The 24,199-nt window shown below is 42.2% G+C and overlaps 4 protein-coding genes across 4 annotated transcripts; 3 read left to right on the top strand and 1 right to left on the bottom strand.

The window, feature by feature from the left end:
* Positions 1-879: 879 nt before the first annotated feature.
* LOC122840225 (hornerin-like) lies at positions 880-2,952 on the bottom strand. The gene is made up of 2 exons (XM_044132472.1): positions 2,901-2,952; positions 880-2,468 (listed from the first exon to the last, which is right to left on the bottom strand). The coding sequence occupies exon 2, from the start codon at positions 2,395-2,397 to the stop codon at positions 1,822-1,824; it is 576 nt and encodes a 191-aa protein (XP_043988407.1). The 5' UTR covers positions 2,398-2,468; positions 2,901-2,952; the 3' UTR covers positions 880-1,821.
* A 1,904-nt stretch (positions 2,953-4,856) lies between these two features.
* LOC122839380 (girdin-like) lies at positions 4,857-6,657 on the top strand. Its single transcript, XM_044130891.1, has 2 exons — positions 4,857-6,482; positions 6,614-6,657. The coding sequence occupies exons 1-2, from the start codon at positions 5,077-5,079 to the stop codon at positions 6,645-6,647; spliced, it is 1,440 nt and encodes a 479-aa protein (XP_043986826.1). The 5' UTR covers positions 4,857-5,076; the 3' UTR covers positions 6,648-6,657.
* A 3,254-nt stretch (positions 6,658-9,911) lies between these two features.
* LOC122839379 (dehydrogenase/reductase SDR family member 13-like) lies at positions 9,912-13,811 on the top strand. The gene is made up of 5 exons (XM_044130889.1): positions 9,912-10,139; positions 10,205-10,323; positions 11,336-11,459; positions 12,194-12,520; positions 13,185-13,811. Exons 1-5 carry the CDS (start codon positions 10,016-10,018, stop codon positions 13,439-13,441), a joined length of 951 nt encoding a protein of 316 aa, XP_043986824.1. The 5' UTR covers positions 9,912-10,015; the 3' UTR covers positions 13,442-13,811.
* A 1,756-nt stretch (positions 13,812-15,567) lies between these two features.
* LOC122839378 (dehydrogenase/reductase SDR family member 13-like) lies at positions 15,568-21,767 on the top strand. Its single transcript, XM_044130888.1, has 5 exons — positions 15,568-15,782; positions 15,848-15,966; positions 17,958-18,081; positions 18,593-18,919; positions 20,533-21,767. Exons 1-5 carry the CDS (start codon positions 15,659-15,661, stop codon positions 20,787-20,789), a joined length of 951 nt encoding a protein of 316 aa, XP_043986823.1. The 5' UTR covers positions 15,568-15,658; the 3' UTR covers positions 20,790-21,767.
* Positions 21,768-24,199: the final 2,432 nt, after the last annotated feature.

The following is a 24,199-nucleotide window of genomic DNA, read 5'->3' as shown; positions in this document are numbered from 1 at the left end:
TATTTAGCAGCCGTTCAACTGGGCTTCGTAAGGTTGGTTAAGAGAGCATTTATTAAAGGACAACACCGTAGAATTCCCAGAATTAGTGTGGTTGCGAGTTTTGGTTTGTCCTGATGAGTCTGCGCCTTCTCCCTTCCTTTAAACACAACCCAAGAGTTTCATTGAGCTCCGAAGGGTATTGCCTGCCCAGAGTCAGCAGCGCCCCTCCACACCCTTTGAACCGGAACCTGTCAGTTTCCATCTTAGAACGGCCATTTTCTGTTATTCTTATATTGATTTGGTACTATAGGGGCTCCCGCACTGCACAAAGCTATGTCTCCATCACGTTCAGCTGACTAATCTGTTAAAACGTGTACCTGAGCTGCCCCAAACGCAACTCGAACGCGAGACGCTTGCTGGGTCACCTCATCCAGCAGTGAAGGAGATCGCCCCTGCTACGCAGAGCGGCGTACCTGCATAATCATGCCAGCAACACAGAACTTCGCTGTGTTTTCCCCCAAAGTAACTGACTGAGTAGAGTAATGCTGTCGGCTGCAGGTAACGTCAGCTAAAAGATGCCCAGCTAATTTACAGCACCTTAAGTCTGTTAATAAGAAACCCGTGGTTACTGAGTCGCTACCTACATTCAGCTTGATAGATTCATTTTTGCCCCCTGAGTAAGTCTATGCCCCCGGGAACTTGCTATATCCGGGGCTGTTCATCACCAACAGCGAACTGTCCCATATTTTTACATTTCAAGCTCATGTCCCATCTAGCACTTCTAGGCTTAATCTCTCATCCAAGTTTGTCCAAATTCGCACGCCATCATTTCCCAGGCCATCCAGTCACTTCTAAGTTTATGCTGCCTATCTGTTAACTTCCCAGGTTTCATGCTTCGTTCCAGTCCCGCTTCTGAGGCATTGCTATAAAGCACCTGCAAGCCATCATTACAGGTCTGTCAGCCAAACTACCAGTACTCCCAAGCTGTACTGAAGCCACGGCCCCGTCCGGAGGAACAGAACCTCCAACATCAATGCCAGATTCAAGCCAAGTTAGTTTGCAAGGCACGTTTTAACAAGTGCTAGATTGCCATTAATCAATTTAATCACCTCTGCTTAATAAAGATCTGGTCATTCTAACACCCTCGCTGATAAGCTGGCTCTCCCAGCCTTCGTTCAGTCCATTCCAGCTTCTAGACAAATCATCCTTTTCTCCACGTCTTGCACCTTAATCTTTTTCCCTATAGTTCCTCAGTTTCTCATCCTCATTTCCAGTCTTAGCTCTCTCTTTACGCTCATCCTTTACTCCAAGGCCCTGCATTCTCGCAAATTTGATACTAGAATCTATATATATCATTTAACTTTTTAGATCACGTTTAACCTGTATTCAAGCTCCTTCAGTGCCTAATAAGCACTGCTCAATTCACTGGTGGTGGTTGGTCTACTTTATAGAAGCTAGTGCTCCTGCCCCATGCCATGTCCTCACTTTTGCCCACTCCACATATTTATTTTCATAGGAGTATTTCATTTGACACCCGTATTTCAACCCATCATCATAGGTCCAATCCCTACGCCAGCATCTCGTTCAGAAGAAGTGGCCCATTCCTCTCCTCTCTAATTTCCTTTCTCTATCTTATTTAACCTAATAATACTTAATTCCTCTCTCCCTTTCACCACTTTACTACTCTCCAGCTCCTACTAGCCCTTCTTTGGCAGCTCACCACCTCATGCCCAGATCATCCTGAGCTCTTAGCTGGCCTTTAAACCAGCCGTACTTTAATCCCGATCCCTCAGCATCTCCTGCTTGTAATTATTAGCCCGAATCCTGTAACCCTCGACACGTTCATCCCTTCTTATCACGCCCTGCCCTGTCTTCAGCTGGCCTTTTCACCAGCTGCCCTGTCCTCCTCTTCCCTCCACATCCCTTGTCGGCCCTTATTTTGGCCGCCATATACCCCATATCAGAGCATTTCACACCTCGCCCATCTCCGCTGGAAAAAGCCCCATGCCCTGCATCTTGTGCTCCCCATGCCCTGCATTTTGTGCTCCCCCATGCCTGGCTTTTTTGTGCTCCGGCATTTTGTGCTCCCCATGCCCTGCGTTCTGTGCTCCCCATGCTCCCCATGCCCTGCGTTCTGTGCTCCCCATGCTCCCCATGCCCTGTGTTTTGTGCTCCCCATGCCCGGCATTTTGTGCTCCCCATGCCCTGTGTTTGGTGCTCCCCATGCCTTGCATTTGTGCTCCCCAAGACCTGCGCCGTCTTCTTCCCGTTTGTGCTCCCCATGCCCGGCATTTTTGCGCCCTGGCATTTTGTGCTCCCCATGCCCTGCGTTCTGTGCTCCCCATGCTCCCCATGCCCTGCGTTCTGTGCTCCCCATGCTCCCCATGCCCTGCGTTCTGTGCTCCCCATGCTCCCCATGCCCCGTGTTTTGTGCTCCCCTCGCTCTGAGTTTAGTGCTCCCCTCGCTCTGAGTTTAGTGCTCCCCTCGCTCTGAGTTTAGTGCTCCCCTCGCTCTGAGTTTAGTGCTCCCCTTGCTCTGAGTTTAGTGCTCCCCTTGCTCTGAGTTTAGTGCTCCCCTTGCTCTGAGTTTAGTGCTCTCTTTGCCCTGAGTTTAGTGCTCCCTTTGCCCTGAGTTTAGTGCTCCCCTTGCCCTGAGTTTAGTGCTCCCCTTGCCCTGAGTTTAGTGCTCCCCTTGCCCTGAGTTTAGTGCTCCCCTTGCCCTGAGTTTAGTGCTCCCCTTGCCCTGAGTTTAGTGCTCCCCTTGCCCTGAGTTTAGTGCTCCCCTTGCCCTGAGTTTAGTGCTCCCCTTGACCTGAGTTTAGTGCTCCCCTTGCCCTGAGTTTAGTGCTCCCCTTGCCCTGAGTTTAGTGCTCCCCTTGCCCTGAGTTTAGTGCTCCCCTTGCCCTGAGTTTAGTGCTCCTTCTGCCATGCGCTCTGCACATCCTACCTTCCCTTGGCCCGCTACGTCCCCATCAATCTTTGGCTTCCTTTTCCACTCTTCCCTCCTGTCACCGTCAAGCCTCCTCCTTCTGCCTGACTCTAGCTTCGCTAGCTAAGTCAGAGCAACTCCTCTCCTCTTTACATCTACATCACCTGTCCTCCAGCTTCGGCCTGGCCTCAGCCTCATTTTGGGGGAATGTCGTTCGTTGCAGCAATTAGAATGAGCCCATCACTGTCACATAACCTCCTTCAGTCTTAACTTTGCAAGCTAAGCAAGCGCACCTCCACTCTCTTAGCGATTTCCGTCTCCGATTCTCCGGCCTCGGCCCCGGCCTCGTCCTCTTTTTGGGGGGATGACGTTCCTCTCAGCATACGGAATGCTCATCCAAGCCCATCGCAAAGTTTGCGATGATCAATGTCCTTAGCCGGGGCCCAGGCGCCAAAGATTTAAATCATATTGTCATTAAACTTTTCTAATGGTTACCCTTTGTCTGTCTGAGTCTCTACAGATTGAAATGAAGCCTAGGCGTAAATTCAAGCTGGAAGACTCTTTTAGCCCCTCCTGCATCATCCAGCCGGAACTTCCGGCTCATCACCGTTGATTGCTCAACGCCGGTCAAAGACTCGTCACGTCCAATCACCGTCCAAGCCCCAGCTGATAAGGACAGCCATCCATGGCGTCGTGCGCTTTCCTGCAGAGCTCAACCCACCTCCACCCCTTCACCTCCACTCGCTCAGCATCAGGCCACATCCTTCATCGCCTCCACCACCAGTGCCGGGTCCCGGGGGGATGACGTTCCTCTCAGCATACGGAATGCTCATCCAAGCCCATCGCAAAGTTTGCGATGATCAATGTCCTTAGCCGGGGCCCAGGCGCCAAAGATTTAAATCATATTGTCATTAAACTTTTCTAATGGTTACCCTTTGTCTGTCTGAGTCTCTACAGATTGAATTTATTTTGTTTCCTGTCTGTGTGTCTGTATATTTCTGTGTGGTCCCGTCTCCCCTTGATTGTTTCCCAGGTGTGTCTCGTTCTGTGATTACCCTCTGTGTATTTAACCCCACCTGTTCTTTGTTCCTCGTCGGGTCATTCTGTCTGTTCGTTTGCCACTCGAGGATAGGATCAAATAATTTTTATTTATGATTTTGCATAGATATTATCCAGTTAAAAATATTTGTCTCTTCTCTCCAGATGTCAGCAACAGCTGCTCTTTTTGTCAGTGTGAAGGTGAAAGTATTGAACATTTATATGTGAAATGTTCTCACACTAAAATATTTTAGTCAGGCTTGCAAAAACAGAAAAAAATGGAAAAAATATTATTTTATCAAATGTACATATCTTACTCATCTTTAATGATTCAACTCTTTTGTTACATTAAATACATATAGTGAATCTTATAATCCTAGTAAAATATTATGTCCACAAGATGAAATACAGTGAAAAAAATCCCCTCTTTTAATAATTTTCAAAAAACTGACTTAAAAATGTATATTGCCTCTGTTGAAAAAATTTACTTTAATAATAAGAAACAGGTAAAAACTTTAACTCTTCTCCAAAACTTTAACTCAAAACATTAACTCATAAGCAGATCCTTCTGTTATTTTTTTCTTTGCTTTGTTCTTCTTGCTATAATTTATCCTTCTTCATATGTATTTGAATATATTTTTGACACCTAACTGAAAAAGTTCACATCATTTAATTTTTCTACCTATATATATATATATATATATATATAACTTTTAAGTCTTTCTAGACTTTAACATCAACTTCTTCAATATCTGTAAATATTATTTATTTGTTTTTATTATTAGAATATTTTAATATTTGTCTTTGAGTTAACATCTGTATGTATGTTCATGTTATTTGTTTGTAATAATAATTTTTAAAAAACTCAACAGATGCTCGTCACAGTTGTTCCTGTCTTCCCAAACTACAGGAGTTTTCTAGTTGTTCTGCTGACGAAGTGACATCAGTTTGTGACATCACGCAAATTGATGTCACAAATTGATGTCACAAAGGGCCAGGGTGTGTCACAAAGCTGCACTCCTGAATTCTAGTCATAACCGCAGCAGAAGAGAGAGAGAGAGGACGTGAAACGATTGACTCCAAGAGAAAGATTTTCAGCGCCATAAAGATTCATCGTCAGAGTATCAACAATGAGTAACAGCAACACAGCATCCTTTTCCGATTCAGAGGATGAGACAACTGTATGGACCTTGGCAAGAGAGACACAGGATATTGATGAAATATTGGAACAAGTAAACACAATGACCATTGAAAGACAGTCGCTAATCAGAACAATCGAGGAACTGAAAATTAAAGTTACAGAAACGGAAAAGGCTTCACAAGAAAAAGATGAGCAATTAAAAAAACTGTTTGATGAAAACAAACATTTAAAAGAACGTAATACCACCCTGGAAGAAGAAAAAAGTGCCCTAGAGCAGAAAAACACCAACCTGGAGAATGAAAACATCCTTTTTAAAGAGATAAATACCTTCTTGGAGGAGGAAAACCTGTCCTTCGAGCAGACAAGTGAGGGACTGCAAAGAGAAAAGACTGCCTTGGAACAGAGAACGTCCAGATTAGAAAATGAAAACACAGCACAGAGAGAAAGAATATCCGAATTAGAACACGAAGTCAGAGATAGGATAGAAACAATATACACAATGGAAAATCAAAACATGGCTCTGAGGGAGAGAATTTCTGAAGCAGTGAGGGTAAATGGCCTCCTGCAGCACAGGATAGATGTTTTGGAACCGGATAATGTTACTCTTGACCGCGAGAACAGAGATCTTCATTACATTCTAAATTTGAGAAGACGGGAACGGGAGGGAGAAAGAAACACCTGGATGGTAACGGTCAGTGCTCTGGAGGTGACATGCATTGAGCTGGGGCAGAAAAACATTAACCTGGAGGAGGAAAAGACCGCTCTAGAAAAGAAAAACACAGCTCTGGAACTTGTAAACAAGGTCTTTGAGAAAGTAAATAGTAACCTGCAGCTTGAAATGGAACAGCTGAACAAAAGGTTGAGGGACAAAGTGGAACAACAGAACCAGCTGACTATAGTCACTGCCCTGGAGAAGGAAAAGACTGCCCTGCAGGAGGAAAAGACCGCCCTGCAGGAGGAAAAGACCGCCCTGCAGGAGGAAAAGACTGCCCTGCAGGAGGAAAAGACCGCCCTGCAGGAGGAAAAGACTGCCCTGGAGCAAAAAAGTGCTGCCCTGAAGCAGAGGATAACCAACTTGGACCATGAAAACAAGAGTTTGGAGCTGAAAAAGGCCTTCCTGGAGCAGGAGAACAGCTCTCTGGAGCTGAAAAGCATCTCTCTGGAGGTTATAAATACTGTGTTTGAGCAGGTAAACACCAACCTGCAGGTTGAAATGGAACAGCTGAGCGAAAGGTTGAGGGACAGAGAGGAACAGCAGAACCAGCAGCCATCTGGAGAGGAAACACACAGCCAGTCGGACTCAGACCAGCCCCAGAATCAGCCAAATGTTTTCAGAAGTGTGATTGGAGGCGTCTCCAACATACTTCTGAAAATGCACCAAACAGGAACTCTGAGGTACTGGATTGATTTATAAAGAAAAACATAACATGAGGGCTCCAAGCTTTATGCTTGATTATCGGTGCCATCCAGGATTGCCTCCAGGACTGACTGCCTCCAGGACTGCCTCCAGGACTGACTGCCTCCAGGACTGCCTCCCTCCAGGACTGCCTCCAGGACTGACTGCCTCCAGGACTGCCTCCCTCCAGGACTGCCTCCAGGACTGACTGCCTCCAGGACTGCCTCCAGGACTGACTGCCTCCAGGACTGCCTCCAGGACTGACTGCCTCCAGGACTGCCTCCAGGACTGACTGCCTCCAGGACTGCCTCCAGGACTGCCTCCCTCCAGGACTGCCTCCAGGACTGCCTCCCTCCAGGACTGCCTCCAGGACTGACTGCCTCCAGGACTGCCTCCAGGACTGACTGCCTCCAGGACTGCCTCCAGGACTGACTGCCTCCAGGACTGCCTCCCTCCAGGACTGCCTCCAGGACTGACTGCCTCCAGGACTGCCTCCAGGACTGACTGCCTCCAGGACTGACTGCCTCCAGGACTGTTCCAGGACTGCCTCCAGGACTGACTGCCTCCAGGACTGCCTCCAGGACTGACTGCCTCCAGGACTGCCTCCAGGACTGACTGCCTCCAGGACTGCCTCCAGGACTGACTGCCTCCAGGACTGACTGCCTCCAGGACTGCCTCCAGGACTGACTGCCTCCAGGACTGCCTCCAGGACTGACTGCCTCCAGGACTGACTGCCTCCAGGACTGCCTCCAGGACTGACTGCCTCCAGGACTGACTGCCTCCAGGACTGCCTCCAGGACTGACTGCCTCCAGGACTGACTGCCTCCAGGACTGCCTCCAGGACTGACTGCCTCCAGGACTGACTGCCTCCAGGACTGTTCCAGGACTGCCTCCAGGACTGACTGCCTCCAGGACTGACTGCCTCCAGGACTGACTGCCTCCAGGCCTGACTGCCTCCAGGGCTTCATGGCGAGTCCTGCCGGTCTCCGGGATGTAGTGATGTTACGTGATGTAGCGAGGCTTCGAGGCGTGTTGAGTAATGGAGGGGGCGTTTCCGTAAAGCGTGTATCGAAGCTTGCTTCATTTAGGGGAGGAGCCAAAACGTCCGAAGCCTCGTTGCCCGGCTGTACCACGTGACTGCTTCGGGAAGTGGCTCAGATTTTGGCGCGGGGTTTAGAAACCACACAGGCTCCATTCAAAATGTGGGTTTTTGTAGGTGAGTTGCGGTCAGTTGAGAGAGTGGATAGAGTTTAGATAGTTTGGATTGTGGTTATTTAGTTTGAGACAGGTAGGGAGAATATATATATATATATATATATATAGAGAGAGAGAGAGAGAGAGAGACAGAAAAAAGAGACAGAGACACAGATACAGAAAGAGGGAGAAAAAAAGATAGAGAAAAATATATAGATCTAGAGATAAACAGAAAAATAAAAAATAGATATATACAGAGAGACAGAGAGAAAGAGATAGATACATACAGACAGAAAAAGAGAGAGAGAGAAAAAAAAAACAGAGAGAGAGAAAGAAAATAAAATAATATATATATTTTCTCTCTCTCTCTTTGTCTGTATATATACATATGTACATATGTAGGCTGCACAGTGGTGCAGTTGGTAGAGCTGTTGCCTTGAAGAAGGTCCTGGGTTCGATTCCCGGCCGGGGTCTTTCTGCATGGAGTTTGCATGTTCTCCCTGTGCATGGTGGGTTCTCTCTGGGTTCTCTGGCTTCCTCCCACAGTCCAAAAACATGACTGTCAGGTTAATTGGTCTCTAAATTCTCCCTAGGTGTGAGTGTGTGTGTGAATGGTTGTTTGTCTTGTATGTCTTTGTGTTGCCCTGCGACAGACTGGCGACCTGTCCAGGGTGACCCCGCCTCTCGCCCGGAACGTAGCTGGAGAGGAACCAGCAACCCTCCTGACCCCATTAGGGAAGAAGGGTGTAAGAAAATGGATGGATGGATGTACATACGTATATATGTATATATACGTATGTATATATACATATATACATATGTATATATGTATATATACATAATATATATATATGTATATATACATAATATATATATATGTATGTATATATATACATACATATATATGTATATATATATTATATATATGTATATATACATATATATAATCCACATTGGTGGGGCGTGCTCCGGTGGCGTAGAGGGTAGCGCGCCCCATGTTTGGAGGCGTTCAGTCCTCGACGTGGCCGTCGCGGGTTTGATTCCCGGACCCAACGACAGTTGTCGCATGTCTTCCCCCCTCTTCTTCCCCCGTTCCTGTCAGCCTACTGTTGTATAAGGGACACTAGAGCTCACAAAAGACCCCCTGGTGGGGGAGAAAAATAAAAAATCCACGTTGGTGTTCACCAACAATGAATCTGACTTTGGTTCCACTTTTCTCTTAATAGACATTTAAAATATTAATATAGTAAAAAGAATCGTGCAATTAATGTGATCTGTTGCATGAAGTCAGTGTGCTGCATTTTTATTTTTTCGAACACCTTTCATCACTTTCCAGATAAACTATTAACACGAATGAACACTGTAAACATTATCATGACATAGTTCAACTCTGAACATGATTTAACATGTACCTGGTTCACCTGTGTGTGAACTAACCTTTAAGCCACTTTTTAGGATTGCACAACATTACCATGGTGAAGTCAGTCAACCACCGCCAGCCTCTTTAAGGTGAGGTCAACAGGTTTGTCTTTTCTTTATTAGGTAATTCTAAATATCCATACAGCCAAATATAATAAAGTTCTGTCATTTTTTTGTCATGTTACAATCAGAAGTATGTTTTCATGTTCAATATGTTTTATTGAGCTTTTATGTTGTATTTTCTATAACTATATGGTATTTACATTGAAATGTTGCCCTTACTATGCAGTATTTTTATTTTTTATTCTGTTCCTGTGGATAATTTTATATTCTGAGTCTTTTTCTTGTTGTTGCCCTTCACTTTGCTGCTGTTGCACAGACATTTCCTACTGCAGGACAACAAAGGATACTTCTGTTGCATCCTGGGTTTAATCAGTGATCCGGTCAGATCTGGTTCTCCTTACCAAAGGAAGGTGCTGGCGCTCTGCTTGTGCTGTTACGTAACTGGCTGGACTTTGCTTGGCTTAAGTTCTTGAAACGACTCATTTTATCACACACCATAAAACATTAACTTATTGCCAGAGACCAGCTGGTGCTGTTTTTAGAAGCAGTAGAAACCCAAATGGAAGTACCTGAATGTGCAAAATGTAAATCTTGCATAATCTGGCCACTTAAAATTGACCAAAGCTGAACTTTACCACACATGTCATTATGAATATCAGGCTTGTTTGATCTGTCAACACCGGCTACATGGGCTGGCCTGGCTTTCTTAAGAATTTCCGGTTTTGTGCTCTGCTGCAAACTGACTACATGAAAATCAGTCCAGCCCATTCAGGAAGTGGCTGTTTGTTGGAGTAAGAGCCAGTGAACTCTGCAACGGCTCCCTCTGCTCCCTCAGTGCAGCTCAAAGGCAGCAACAATGTTCTGGATTCTCCTGGTTCTGGGTCTCGTCGTCCTCGCTTACATTTTCCGTCAGGTTGCGGTAATAGGAAAGAGCTGCAAGAGCAACGCAAAGCTGCATGGGAAAACTGTGATAGTTACTGGTAGGTAAAGTTTCTGGTGTGTAGCGATGATGTGCTTTTGGTTTTTGACTGCTTTCCACCTGCAGGCAGCAACACTGGCATAGGGAAGGCCACGGCCATAGAGCTGGCCAAAAGAGGAGCCAGAGTGATCCTGGCCTGTCGCAGCAAGCAGAGAGGAGAAGCTGCTCTGCAGGACGTCAAGAGGGTGAGAGTCTGCTGGTCATGACTTTGTTTCTCAGTGAAAGTAGGAAGAAAAGCAGCACGACGCTGAACAACGAGGCAGGATTAGACTGAAAATAGAGGGAGAGTTTACTAAAGGTTGTCAAGTGATAGAAATAGCACACCCTTTTCCAAAATATTTTAACACCACCAAAAAATTCTAATAATCAGAAAACAGCAAAATATACAATTCCTCTGGGGGAGGAAAAAATATTGTCTTGAAAAGAATCTGATTCATCAATATATTTCAATTCATGATCTTAATGTTTGCAGCTTAGTGATACAAATTGCACTTCATAAAACTAACCGGCATCCTCAAGGAGCCCATTGCAAACAGAAATGTTTTCAAGAGTGATATTTGTGGCGCTATAACTCCTGTTCCAGGGAGTCACAGCAATGCAAAAAACAGTTTAACATCATTTTTATCTTTGTCACAATAGTACCATAAAATATGTCCGCCTCTATAGGACAACAAAATATTATTCCCACTTAAAATTGGTAAACGCAGATTCAGGCATATTGAATCATTTGACATGGTCAGATCATGACTTATTTTGAAGGACATTCCCTCATGAAGCTCACATATTTAACTTATACAGTTGTTGTTTTAGTATGTAGCGATAGCCAAGATACTGGAAGTCACCAAAGAAAGAGCTTATGGGAGATTATTCCATTTAATGTTAATTATATTTATCATGATCACTTGCGGACAAACAGGTCCATGTGGGGCCAGAATATGGTTTTCTTGAAACTATGTAAACTTCCATAAAAACATTTAATTAGTATTTAGGATGCAAAGAACAAATTAAATATGGTTATTTCTACGTATTTCAACCTAAACTGGAGGTCATTTTGACTGCAGGGAATTTTGCACTGTTCTAATGCAATTTTTCCAGGAGCTGCAAAAGCAGTCTCATATAACAGTGAATCAGATTGAATACTTATTTCTTTGCCTATAGTTTAACAGTTGACCCATCAGTGTTCAATGTCCGTTTCAGGAGAGTGGCAGTAGTCAGGTGGTGTTCATGCAGCTGGACCTGGCTAGTCTCAAGTCGGTCCGCAGCTTTGCAGAGAACTTCCTGAAGACAGAACCCAGACTGGACATCCTGATCAACAATGCAGGTAGGAGTTCTCGTTTCAGCATCTTACATTTTCTTTTCTTTTATTTTTAAAGGTTTTATTGGCTCTAGTGGTCTTTATTTGATAGTTAATTGATAGGAAAGTGGGTGATGAGAGAAGGAGGAAGACATGCGGCAAAGGTCGCCAGGTCGGGAATCGAACCTGCGACAGCCGCATCGAGGACTAAGGCCTCCTTATGTGGGTTGTGGTTAACCCCTATGCCACCACAGCACATCCAGCATCTTACATTTTCATGAAAAAGTTTGAATAAAATGAAGATTTTATCACACTTGGTCACAAGTTACACATGTCAGTTTATGTTTTATTTATTTTTTTAATTGATATACTGTGCTCAAGACCCAGTAAATGCAAATTGGGAGATCTTGGTATACACCAGACTACACACTAACTCCAGTATTTAGCCAATTATCAATTAAGTCAATGATTCTAATGATTCTAATGTGGATGTAGCCAAGAGTTCTGTGGTATCTCTGGAAGACCTACAAGTATCCACAGCTCAGATAGGAGAATCATTTGATGGGTGAACTTTGTGCCATATATTCTACAAATCTGACTTTAGCTTCTTAACAGAGTGTTCAAGTGTTTAAAGCTGTTAAGTTACACATGAAGTGAATCCTAGTAGCCAGATAGTTTCAGTAGGGAGATTCAGTAAGTCATCTCTTACTGTGGTTAAGACGTAACTCAGAAAGACTCTTGATCTCCATGGTTTGTCCCAGGTGTCCTCCTGATAGGTCGAACAGAGGACGGATTTGGTTTGATGTTTGGCGTCAACCATCTCGGTCACTTCCTGTTAACCAACCTGTTACTGGACCGGCTGAAGGAGTGCGGACCAAGCAGGGTGGTGAATGTGTCGTCTGCAGCCCACAACTGGGGAAGAGTCGACTTTGACTGTCTCAACACGCACAGAGATCTGGGAGTAGGAACATCAGGGTTAGACTGCTTCAGAGTTTACGGCGACAGTAAGCTGTGCAACGTTCTCTTCACCCACGAGCTTGCCAAGAGACTGAAGGGAACCAAGGTCACTTGCTACTCCCTCCATCCAGGTAAGAACCAATCAAGCGTTGGTAAGCCAACTGAGTTTACCCCAAACAGTCAATTTTTAAATTGTGTGCAACTTTTTTAAAATGCAAGTTTTTGCAACTTCAAAAATTAGACCATAACAAGGCATATAAAAACCTTTTCCACAACCAATGAGGCCTTTATCTTTCAGTCAGTTTGTCTAACTTGATAAACCTCCTTTGTCCTGGTAGGACTATCTGGATATTGACACAGTTTAGTCTTTTGGCTAAAGTCATTGTTTGCACATAAACTGGAAAAGCTCAAAAATATCTAATTGTACGATTAGGAGAAAGACACAAAGCACTTTATACTAGAGCCAGATTCACTCACAAGTGTGCAGACATTTATTCAGTGGGACGCAGGCTGATAGGTAGCTTGAGGGTCAAGTGGCTTGCCTAGTGGAACATTGATATACGAGAGAAGAGAGATGGAATTGAACCTACAACTTTCCGGTTGGAAGACAACACCATGTCACTTTCATTTAAAGGACATATTGTCTATTACATTTTAGAAAGTCACAGTTTCACATTATGTGTTGGACAGGGAAAGCTGCGTACTAGCTTTCCCATTATGGCAATAAAATAAGTTAAGCTTATTGTTTGCCTTGACTGTAAGACCAGGTAACCAAAAGACTTTCTGTTCTCACAGGAAGCATCTTGACTGAACTGCAAAGGAACCAGAGCACAACTGTTCAATCGATACTGAAGAACATTGAAAGATTTATCTTCAAGACTCCGCTCCAGGGAAGCCAAACCACTCTGCACTGCGCCCTGCAGGAGGGAATCGAACACCTCAGTGGGCGCTACTTCTCCAACTGCACCGCAAGAAACGTCTTCGCCAAGGCCAGGGACGATGCCGCCTCAAAGAAGCTGTGGGACATCAGTGAGAGGTTCTGTGGCATCTAAAGAGTGTTTTAATCCTCTTTAACTAAAACCACACATTTTACGTGAGATTTATTTTAAGCAGACTTTAAACCAAGCTCTCCACGAGTGTTTTGTTTCTACAGAGAGGAGTTCTTGAATGACATGACTGTAAACCTCTCACATTTAGAGGTCAAACCAGCATCGCTTTTATTATCTGCATTTCTGTTTGCACTGTTAAGTGTGTGTTTTACCGAGAGATTGTAAAGACAACTTTGTACGAATCTTGTCAATAGCTCTTAACTTAAGAGCTACTTCCGTTTTGTATGAAAAACTTTTGTGGCTGATGTGGAAAAAATAACAGCGCAAAGTTGAAGCATTATGCCTGCCTAAATAAACACAGCTATTGTTATCAGCTCAGGTGTGCTAATTTAACTTCAAACATGACATGGCACAGTGGAGGAAAGTGCATTGTGGGAAACTAGAAAAAAGGTCTTTCAGTCATTGCTGCATTTGTCATTGTCTTTGGTATGAATGAGAGGAGAGGTGAGGTTCTCATTTTATCTGGGTAGGGGTTGAATGTGCTGAAACTGTAGATGCATAAACCTGATTCCTGACAACAAAAACTAGCAAAAGTTTTGAAAAATTCTCCATATTGGGCTACAGAGCAGAAGAACAGAGATAATCGATGCTAAAAAGCTATAAATAATCTGCCGTTGATCAGAAATTTGTTTGGAAATGCTAAAAGTCGAAGCAGTAGATGCGATCAGGTGCATGAAGTGGTCGTGTTGCGTTTCATATTTTTAGAACGGGAGTCTCTTTTTAGCACCTTTTCAACTTCTGAACATGAATTAGCACTGTGTACACAGTTCAGCTAATAAATAATTGTCATGCACGTAGTTCAGCCATGAACATGAATTATTACCATGTACGTGGTTCACCAATGAGTAAACTAACCTTTATGCTGCTTTTGGGAGATTGAACAACACCGCCAACAACCAGCAGCAGATTCTTTAAGCTGAAAGATACCAGCTTGTCTTTTCTATTAGATAACTTTAATAATAAACTGTTAAACTAGCTAAAATTAGTGACGTCATTCACAAAAAACTCATGACTATAAAATCTGATTAGATAATCTCAGTAGTAGTCATTATCTCCACTATTCTGGCATTTATATAGTTTTTATAATTATTTGTTTATTTCATTCATTTACAGTTTAAAGACAGTTTTTTTTTCATCTGTAAAAATGTTTTGAATAATGTATAATTTGTACATTTAGCCTCTCCTCACTCAAAGGTGAATTTGCAATTCTAAAAGCAACTATGCATCAACCAACCAGTCGTGTGGATGAACTTTAAAGACAAAACAGGAAGTGTTTATATCTAAAAAAAAAGACAAAGTATCTTTGTAATAATACAGCACTCTACTCAATCAATGCACTTCACCATAAGTTGATAAGAAATGTTTTCAGTTCAGTAGCAAATACAATAAAATACCAAATAAAATAATAATGCTGATAAAAAATAAGATATATTTCATTTCAGTTGCAGCAATTTCCCTAAAAACTCGATGTAATTAACTTAGTAGTTTTACAATGGTCACTTCAAAGTCCATACCTAAGTCCAATTCAGATTTGCATTTAAGAAAAATAAATTCAAAATAAGCATAATGTTTCTTCCATTTCACACTTGTGGACTTGTGTTGGTCTGTCAGAGTTCTAATAAAAAATGCTGAGATTTGAAATGAAAGAAGTTTGAAAACCTTTGTCTCATTCAGACATCGACTCCTGAATGATTTAATGGCAGCTCTCCACAGATAAGCAGTAACAATGTTTTTTATCTCCTTCATAGCTGAAATGTGAACTTTGTGTCACATTTCTATTCAATGCTTTGGCTTGGAGCTAAAACAAACAGAAAAAAAAATACTTGAATATTATAACAATAGGATGAAATTAAATATTGCTGTAATTTCACTCCCAACTTCTTCCAGTGTTGGCATTTTTTTTATAGCCCCAGACAACTGGAGCAGAGTTCAACTATAGAGTTCTGGCATGATTCACCAAAACACACCCGGCATTGTGTCAACAAGCAGCTTCGTGGGCCGGGCCAGCTCTTAAGAATTTCCGGTTTTGTGCTCTGCTGCAATCTGATTACATGAAAATCAGTCCAGCCCATTCAGGAAGTGGCTGTTTGTTGGAGTAAGAGCCAGTGAACTCTGCAACGGCTCCCTCTGCTCCCTCAGTGCAGCTCAAAGGCAGCAACAATGTTCTGGATTCTCCTGGTTCTGGGTCTCGTCGTCCTCGCTTACATTTTCCGTCAAGTTGTGCTAATAGGAAGGAGCTGCAAGAGCAACGCAAAGCTGCATGGGAAAACTGTGATAGTTACTGGTAGGTAAAGTTTCTGGTTTGTAGCGATGATGTGCTTTTGGTTTTTGACTGCTTTCCACCTGCAGGCAGCAACACTGGCATAGGGAAGGCCACGGCCATAGAGCTGGCCAAAAGAGGAGCCAGAGTGATCCTGGCCTGTCGCAGCAAGCAGAGAGGAGAAGCTGCTCTGCAGGACGTCAAGAGGGTGAGAGTCTGCTGGTCATGTCTTTGTTTCTCAGTGAAAGTAGGAAGAAAAGCAGCACGACGCTGAACAACGAGGCAGGATTAGACTGAAAATAGAGGGAGAGTTTAAATGACGTCAGTACTGGTCTGTACAAGAGCGTATTAGGGCCAATGTAGATGTGGGGAAAAAAGGGAAAAAAAATTGTAAGTTTCTCCTAAAGCTGTTGAAATTGAGATTATGCTGTACTTTTTTTTTTTAAATTAAAAAATATGAAAAGTCAGAAATTTATTAGAAAAAACTATAATTTCAAAATTTTGATTTTTTGGGAGAAAGTTTTTAAAACATTTGTAAGAGCCAAAAATGTCAGCTTGAAAATTGTTTATTAAAGTGTATGACTTTTGCATATTTAGATATTTTCTCTACAATACGGTGTTATTTTAGTAAGTGTTTTGTAGAAAAACGTCACCTAATGGACATAATTGAAAATATATGGAAAGTGCTGTGTCACTTACTTCAGAAAGAAAACGGGATGTGGTGTGGTCAAGTAAACACTACACAGTTTTTGACCATTAAAATGTGGAATGCTGTGCAAGATTGAAGAATCGTTATGTAATGTCAAAGAAAAGTAAAGTTTGTCGTTCAGCAGACTTTGTGTGGACTAGTAAGTACTTTTTTAATGCACAAGAGCATAACGTCGGACAGAAACGATGCTAAGAGCTAAAAAAACAAACATCAACAAAGAAAGAAAACTGAAGCTAATTGAACAATATAGTGGTTTTACACCAGAACAAACAAGCAGCCACTACAACATTCATTGAAAAGGTTTTATAAAATACACTTTCTCACCTTTGAGAGAGAAAGACTGAGTCCACATCATGAATGTGGGCTTTTGAAGAGCCTCTGTTAGAAAACAGATTCGTCCCGTCACGGATCCTCTCATCTGGTTCTCTTAGATCTAGGATGAGTGAAGCAGTCTGTGTGAAACTGGGTCATCTGATGCAGATGTCTGTGGCCAGTCTAGTGGAGAGTCTACAGATACCATCCAACAGACTCACGTTAAGGTTGAAAGAAGAAACCTGGGCCTCTCTGCCATCAGAGCGTTTGTTGTTAATAGTACTCTGTCCAGGATGATGATTATGATTGTATGTTTCCTTCCCTAATCGTCTCTCCTGCAGTGGATCAGTGGCAGGATGAGCCAGAAATGTTGCCGTCTCTTCAAAATACACCTTCAGGTTGTTTTGAAGGGGAAGAAAGTTTAGTATAAAGTCTGTGTGAAGGTGCTGAGTTTACACTCTCTGGCAGAAGTGAGGGTGTCAAAGTGGCTTGTGTCTTTTGACTGCAGCTCTACTCTGAGAGGATGTTGGTGGTCCCTGTTTAAAGCCCCCATTGAGAAACGGGTGGGTGACCTCCGGTGGAGGATTGTGGGTGGGGCCATAGATACATACGGGTATCTGACACCTTCATCCTGGCGTGAGTTACTATTGTTATCGTTCTCAGGATGAAGATTGAATCCTCTTCTTGTTCTTTTAGGTCATTTGTTTGGTGGGGTTAGTGAGAAGTTTTCTAACTGTATTTTTATTTACTGTATTGTGCAAAAAAAGAAATCTATTCTTGTTCTTCTAAATTTTATTTCTGTAACTGCAAAACTGGCAGTATAGTTGTGGAGAAAACCCCCCCAAAAAGAACGGTCATCAAACGGATGATGCTTGTGTTTTATTTCAGAGGCTGGTAATTGATCGAATTCGTCTGGAGTTTGAGTTTTTTAAATTGACACAGTACAATGATGTCTTTGTAAGCAAGTGGAGTATCAAGGATGTTTTGTGTTCGGTTGATATGGCATCTTTAGTTTTTCCTTTCTGATTTTGTATTAACGTTTGTTTTGTTGTCTGACACTTGGAGTGTGAAATAAAGGCCATTTTAAACTCAACTCTCTCTCTCTGTTTTCCTGGTATGCAGACAGAGAAGTAAAAGTTGTTGGCAGATATTAGCTAACTAGTGAATGTCCGTTTCAGGAGAGTGGCAGTGGTCAGGTGGTGTTCATGCAGCTGGACCTGGCTAGTCTCAAGTCGGTCCGCAGCTTTGCAGAGAACTTCCTGAAGACAGAACCCAGACTGGACATCCTGATCAACAATGCAGGTAGGAGCTCTCGTTTCAGCATCTTACATTTTTATTAAAAAGTTTGAATAAAATCAAGATTTTATCACACTTGGTCACAACTTACACATGTCAATTATGTTTTTTTTTTTAAATGATATACTGTGCACAAGACCCAGTAAATGCAAATTGGGAGATCTTGGTATACACCAGACTACACACTAACTCCAGTATTTAGCCAATTATCAATTAAGTCAATGATTCTAATGATTCTAATGTGGATGTAGCCAAGAGTCCTGTGGCATCTCTGGAAGACCTACAAGTATCCACAGCTCAGATAGGAGAATCGTTTGATGGGTGAACTTTGTGCCATATATTCTACAAATCTGACTTTAGCTTCTTAACAGAGTGTTCAAGTGTTTAAAGCTGTTAAGTTACACATGAAGTGAATCCTAGTAGCCAGATAGTTTCAGTAGGGAGATTCAGTAAGTCATCTCTTACTGTGGTTAAGACGTAACTCAGAAAGACTCTTGATCTCCATGGTTTGTCCCAGGTGTCCTCCTGATAGGTCGAACAGAGGACGGATTTGGTTTGATGTTTGGCGTCAACCATCTTGGTCACTTCCTGTTAACCAACCTGTTACTGGACCGGCTGAAGGAGTGCGGACCAAGCAGGGTGGTGAATGTGTCGTCTGCGGCCCACAACTGGGGAAGAGTCGACTTTGACTGTCTCAACACGCACAGAGATCTGGGAGTAGGAACATCAGGGTTAGACTGCTTCAGAGTTTACGGCGACAGTAAGCTGTGCAACGTTCTCTTCACCCACGAGCTTGCCAAGAGACTGAAGGGAACCAAGGTCACTTGCTACTCCCTCCATCCAGGTAAGAACCAATGCAAGTGGTTTGTGCTTACCACAAGGTCATGTCCACACTGCAGCCTGAAGTGACCCAAATCCGATATTTTGTGAAATCGGATTTGTTTGGGGTGGTCGTTCATATTTCAAAATATATGCGATTTGTAAATGATCTCCAGTGTGAACTCCAAACGACCTGAAAGTGTCCCGCATGCACAGTAGAGGGCGCAATAACGTCACACACAGAGAGCGTGCTCAGCATTTTGCCAACTGCAATAAGACAGAAGAAGTAGTGCTCAGTGTTTGTGGAAGTAAATGTAGATACTAATGGTTCAGGATACCTTGCGATTTTGAAGTTTGTCGTCCGACCGGAGCCAGCATGTTAACTTAATGTTCGTCATCGTACGCCATGGTTGTTGTTTTCTTCCTTTTGGGCGTATTAGTGTGCAGAACATGGACATTTGTTGAGTGTCACTGATGTTCAGGTCAGATGAATGAGACCTAAACGTACAGATATTTGAAAAGATCCAACAATTTTATTATTTTAATTTCATTTTTTATTTAATGGAAAAACTAATTGCGAAATTGTGTATGTTTTTTTTTTCTTATATTAGCAGAATGTAAAAAATGCACATTTCAAAACATTTATAAATAAAATCCAGCTAATGTTTGCCATTGGAAATGCCACAGGTTGCGAAGAGATTACGAAGGACTGAAAGTATCTCACTGTACAAAAGTTATCAATCTGGAGAAAGATTAGTTAAGAGATGCCTCGGAACAGAAAGTAATAATTTGGGACGGTGTGGTAAATTGGTGACGTTAATTAAAAAAAGGAAATCTGGGATTGTTAAGAGGACAAGATAGAAACTGGGCAGTGAGATTGTCAAGACCTGAAAAGCAACCATGAGGGAGCTGCAGAAATTATGTTCAACATGCAAAAGCAGTCGGTTGTCATTTTCACACGTCTGGACAAATAAAGTTATAGGACAGAATCGTTTTTACATCAAGAAAATCATCCAGGCCAGATTAAAATCTCCTCAAACTTTGGTTAAGAATGTTTTTCAGTCTAATGAAACTAAGTTGAACTCTCAGGACTTTTTTTTTTTTTTTCCTGTCGAAGTGAATAAAGTTAATCATTCCAAATGTCAGTCAGTGTTGAAGGCTAGAAAGCTGAAAAGGGAATTCATTTGGCAGCATTGGAGAAAGTTGAAGAATATAAAATAAAAAAAACAGGAGAAACTAAACTAAATCCAAAAGAAGAATCACACACGTCCAGAAGCCATGTCCTGGCTTGTAGACATGAAGGATGTGGAATGCAGATAAACTCATCCAGAATAACAATACCAGCAGCATCAGCTTACCGATGGGTCTACTTCCCCGACTCGACTGTTGTATATTTGATAAGAGACGTTCTCAGTGCACCAATTCCCTAGAGTAGTTTGCAGATTTTGTCTGGCCTCAGGTTAATCGATTTTCACTTATTTTTTACTGCTTCCCAGTAGTAAGAAACAAAAGTGCTTCAAATTATAATCTGTAGAACATGACCATACAACTTCTAGCCACACAGGAATCAACAAAGAGCAGCCTCAGTTGTTTACGTTGAAAGACCAGGTAACCACAAAAGACTTTGTGTTCTCACAGGGGCCATCCAGACTGAGCTGGGCAGGAACACAGATGGGACCATTCACGTGATTTTTTCGAACCTTGGAAAGCTTTTCTTCAAGACTCCGCTCCAGGGAAGCCAAACCACTCTGCACTGCGCCCTGCAGGAGGGCATCGAACACCTCAGTGGGCACTACTTCTCCAACTGCACCGCAAGTAACGTCTTCGCCAAGGCCAGGGACGATGCCGCCTCAAAGAAGCTGTGGGACATCAGTGAGAGGTTCTGTGGCATCTAAAGAGTGTTTTAATCCTGTTCAAATAAAATCCATTATTTCTTTAAGAGTAGGAATATGCTGTAGAGAATATGCAACATGTGCTCCTTGTAAGATATCTTGTTTAACTTACAATCCTTGAGGCCTATGATACTGGGAAAACTATGAGGACTTTATTAGGACATGGATACATAAGAAAACATCAACAACACGTTTTCCATGATAGGCCAAGTTTGTATATACAGCAACTTAACCAGCTAATGGGAGACAAGTATGGAATTAATATAAATCTGTCACATTTTGCAACTAACGCATTATCTGCACATATGCACACTGCTGAATGAGACTTGTATTATTAAGAGAACGTATAAAACATAGAAATCTCGATAGTTCTTTTGGGACTATTGACCTTGGAAGAGTACAGCTTTGGATCAACTTGTGTATGTCTATAAGTTGATGATGAATGGAGGTCGAATTTGCAAACTACAAGGATTTCCTGTTTTCAACTTTGACGTTACCCACAACCATAAAGTTTAGAATTTAGGCTTTTCTATTAGCCATTGTTCACAGATCAAGACACAAGCAGAAAATATCTGAGGGAGCTAAGAAGCTGCAACACTGACACTCATGTTATGTCCCAGAAACGTGTCAGGGAGAAAAAGACCACCCAAGGCCTGCAGGCAGTCCTGAAAGAACAGGGATGAGTCACTGCCACTGCTCTGACTCTGCAGATGAAGCCTGCAGTGTTGCACGCTTTAACTTTTCATTTCTGTGACAAATCTTGTCCGTTTCCATCTGGACCTGTGCCACACCGCTACAGCAGTGGTCATCAGGCAAGAGGCAGAGTTCTAGGGTACGTCCTGGGCGGGTCGCCAACCCGTTACGGTGCAGCACAATTTGACATTTTGTAAATAAATTTGCTTAATTGAAACATGCCAATTGTGAAAAAAACAAAAAAGAGAAATCATGTTTTCCAATAAACATCATGTTTTTGCACTAGGATGAGGTGTGTTTTTTTTAACCATATCAAAATTGGTTTATTTGGCAATGGAAACAATTTGCTCTCATCACACGAGTCACATGATCAACAACTGGATGCTGCTACTGCAGGAAACCAAAAGGAAGACGTCAACAGGAAGTAGTTGGAGGATCCTAGTGTGGCGTGTTTTTATTGACTTATTGTAATAACTAACTTATTCTCATGTGACTTTAATTGTGTTTCTTTGTTAACAGAAACACAATAGCAAAATTATGTTTTTCCAACATTAGCGGAATATCAAATTTTTGCACACATTTGCAATCGAAATGAAGCTACAGAGAATATACAATCAAACACACGCAAGACACAGCCAAGGGAAATGTAGACAGATGAATCAGCATAATGGTCGTGTTTTTGGACTGTGGGCAGAAACCAGATTACTTAGAGAGCATGCAAACGTCACGCAGAAAGACCCCAGAACCAACAAACTAAAGCCTCTTCTCCACTGTCAAGTCTCAGCCTGGCCGGTTAAAGGCTGGTTTGGATCCTTGCTGCTGTCAGTCTGCCTCAGGGTTGCTGTGGCAACAGCATAGTTTACTACCATCAGTGTATGAATGGCTGAATGACTGATATGTAATGCAGGCTTTGGATTTTAGAGTCCTCTGACTTGACCAAGTGCAGGCCATTTACATTTTTCTTTTTCTAAAGCACAATGTTTATCAACATTTATATTGAATGTTATGTTTGAGATGCAAGTAAAACTGTTTGTTAAAATAATCCCTTTTGAATGGGGATTCGGACAAACAGAGTCAGCAAACTGCAGTTTGAGACAAAAAAAAATAAAAAATTAATTCATAAAAAAATTCCTCATATTGAACAGAGCCTCAAGTGGGAGGGCCAGACTTTTTTCATGGTTAGGTACAGACCTTGTCAGAAAGTAATTTTCGAAAAAATTGCAGAAGTGTAAGGAATGAACATGTTGGTAACGGCTTAGAAAAATAAAACGTCAGGATGATATATGGCTGAATCAGGACCAGTATAGCAACATGGAGCATTTTTGGGATGGATTGTCAAATACTCAGTGGAGGTTTTCTGCAGCTCCTTTCTACTCAGTAGCTCAATACTCGTGTAACCCGATAGCCTGCGGGTCCTAGCGGGCTTAGATGGTAAAAGAAGCTTCAGAAATGCAGCTTCGTCTTGAGACATTTAGAGCAGCACTTGAAATGTTTCACCCAAACACCGAAAGTCTGACAATGGCTTAGATTGGATTTTCTCTCTCTTTTCTTCGGAGAGCCGCAGCAAAACTCTACAGGAGTCTCGTTCATTAAACCCCAAGCCAACATCACATTAATATTTGAAGGTGACAACAAGTCAGTGAACTTTGTTCTGAAGAGAGCTGAAAGCTTTAAACTTTCACTCTGCATTGGGTTTCTGTTGCAGAAACAGAAAACAATCAGGTAACGGGAACCAAAAATAAACCAATTTTAATATCCGACAATTTGGCCAAATACAAAACAGATTTTTCAAAGGATCTCATTTAGTAAAGGATGAAACTGTGTTAAAATATGATTCCCCACTTTGTTAAATTCTGACTTTACGACGATGTAGCACACATTCTGAAGAGTTTTGTTCCGTTTCACAGGAACAAACCAAGAAATCACTGAAATAGAAGACAAATCAAAAAGCAACACATCATGCCTTGATCTTAAAAATTCAAAAATGCATTTAGACTTGACAATTTTACTCAAACAAAGCCAAAACCTTATGATGGAGATAATTTTTCAGTGTAAATCAAAAGCATCGTTAGCGTCGCTAAGAGGATACTTTCCAGATTGTACATAATCTGTGGAATAAAGAGTCTCAAAGCTTAAAAATAACAACAATGAAATGTTGTGTAATCCAGCTAGTTTTCCGTTGATTCTAATCTAAAATGTTAGAATTTTCTCCTCAGGTTTCAATCCTGTAACATTAAATGTCAAACAAATATTGCTGCTTCTGTTTGGTTTATGTAACACTTACTCCATTGTTGGTGGGTGCAAAGAGTTTGGGTGTCCTAAACTCGTCCAGGTTGTTTGTTTGTTTTTTTTTGCTTTTGTCTAAACCCAACTGCAGAGCCACCTGTATATTTCTTTACAGGAGTCTGTATGTTGTGTTTTATTTCACTTTTGTGACATAACATAAAAAAAAAAACACAGGATCACTGTCTTGGGAAAAGCTGGAGATGATTTTGGAAAAATCGATCACGCCAGAGCAAAAATAGCCCCTCAGCTTTAGCTCATGATTAATGTATGTCGGATCCATCCAACATTAAATGGGTTTTTGTTTTATTAATTAAACTTCCTGGATTAGCTCATTAACATTTATTATTGCCAGTCATTTTTCACCTAAAGTTTAATACAATACCCAGTGACTAAATAAATTACATGCTAATCATGTCCAAGGGAACTTAGAATTA

This window comes from Gambusia affinis, linkage group LG11, assembly GCF_019740435.1.
Source record: "Gambusia affinis linkage group LG11, SWU_Gaff_1.0, whole genome shotgun sequence".
NCBI lineage: Eukaryota > Metazoa > Chordata > Actinopteri > Cyprinodontiformes > Poeciliidae > Gambusia > Gambusia affinis.
This window is presented reverse-complemented; position numbering and strand designations above follow the sequence as displayed.

What these genes read in the sequence shown, in the direction of transcription:
- LOC122839380 (XM_044130891.1), top strand. Translation starts at nt 5,077, where the DNA reads ATGAGTAACAGCAACACAGCATCCTTTTCCGATTCAGAGGATGAGACA. An exon ending in CACCAAACAGGAACTCTGAG is followed by an intron (nt 6,483 to 6,613) that starts GTACTGGATTGA and finishes GACTGCCTCCAG; the next exon opens with GACTGCCTCCCTCCAGGACT.
- LOC122840225 (XM_044132472.1), bottom strand. Translation starts at nt 2,397, where the DNA reads ATGGGGAGCATGGGGAGCACAGAACGCAGGGCATGGGGAGCATGGGGA.
- LOC122839378 (XM_044130888.1), top strand. Translation starts at nt 15,659, where the DNA reads ATGTTCTGGATTCTCCTGGTTCTGGGTCTCGTCGTCCTCGCTTACATT. An exon ending in CATCCTGATCAACAATGCAG is followed by an intron (nt 18,082 to 18,592) that starts GTAGGAGCTCTC and finishes GGTTTGTCCCAG; the next exon opens with GTGTCCTCCTGATAGGTCGA. An exon ending in TTGCTACTCCCTCCATCCAG is followed by an intron (nt 18,920 to 20,532) that starts GTAAGAACCAAT and finishes GTGTTCTCACAG; the next exon opens with GGGCCATCCAGACTGAGCTG.
- LOC122839379 (XM_044130889.1), top strand. Translation starts at nt 10,016, where the DNA reads ATGTTCTGGATTCTCCTGGTTCTGGGTCTCGTCGTCCTCGCTTACATT. An exon ending in GAAAACTGTGATAGTTACTG is followed by an intron (nt 10,140 to 10,204) that starts GTAGGTAAAGTT and finishes TTCCACCTGCAG; the next exon opens with GCAGCAACACTGGCATAGGG. An exon ending in TTGCTACTCCCTCCATCCAG is followed by an intron (nt 12,521 to 13,184) that starts GTAAGAACCAAT and finishes CTGTTCTCACAG; the next exon opens with GAAGCATCTTGACTGAACTG.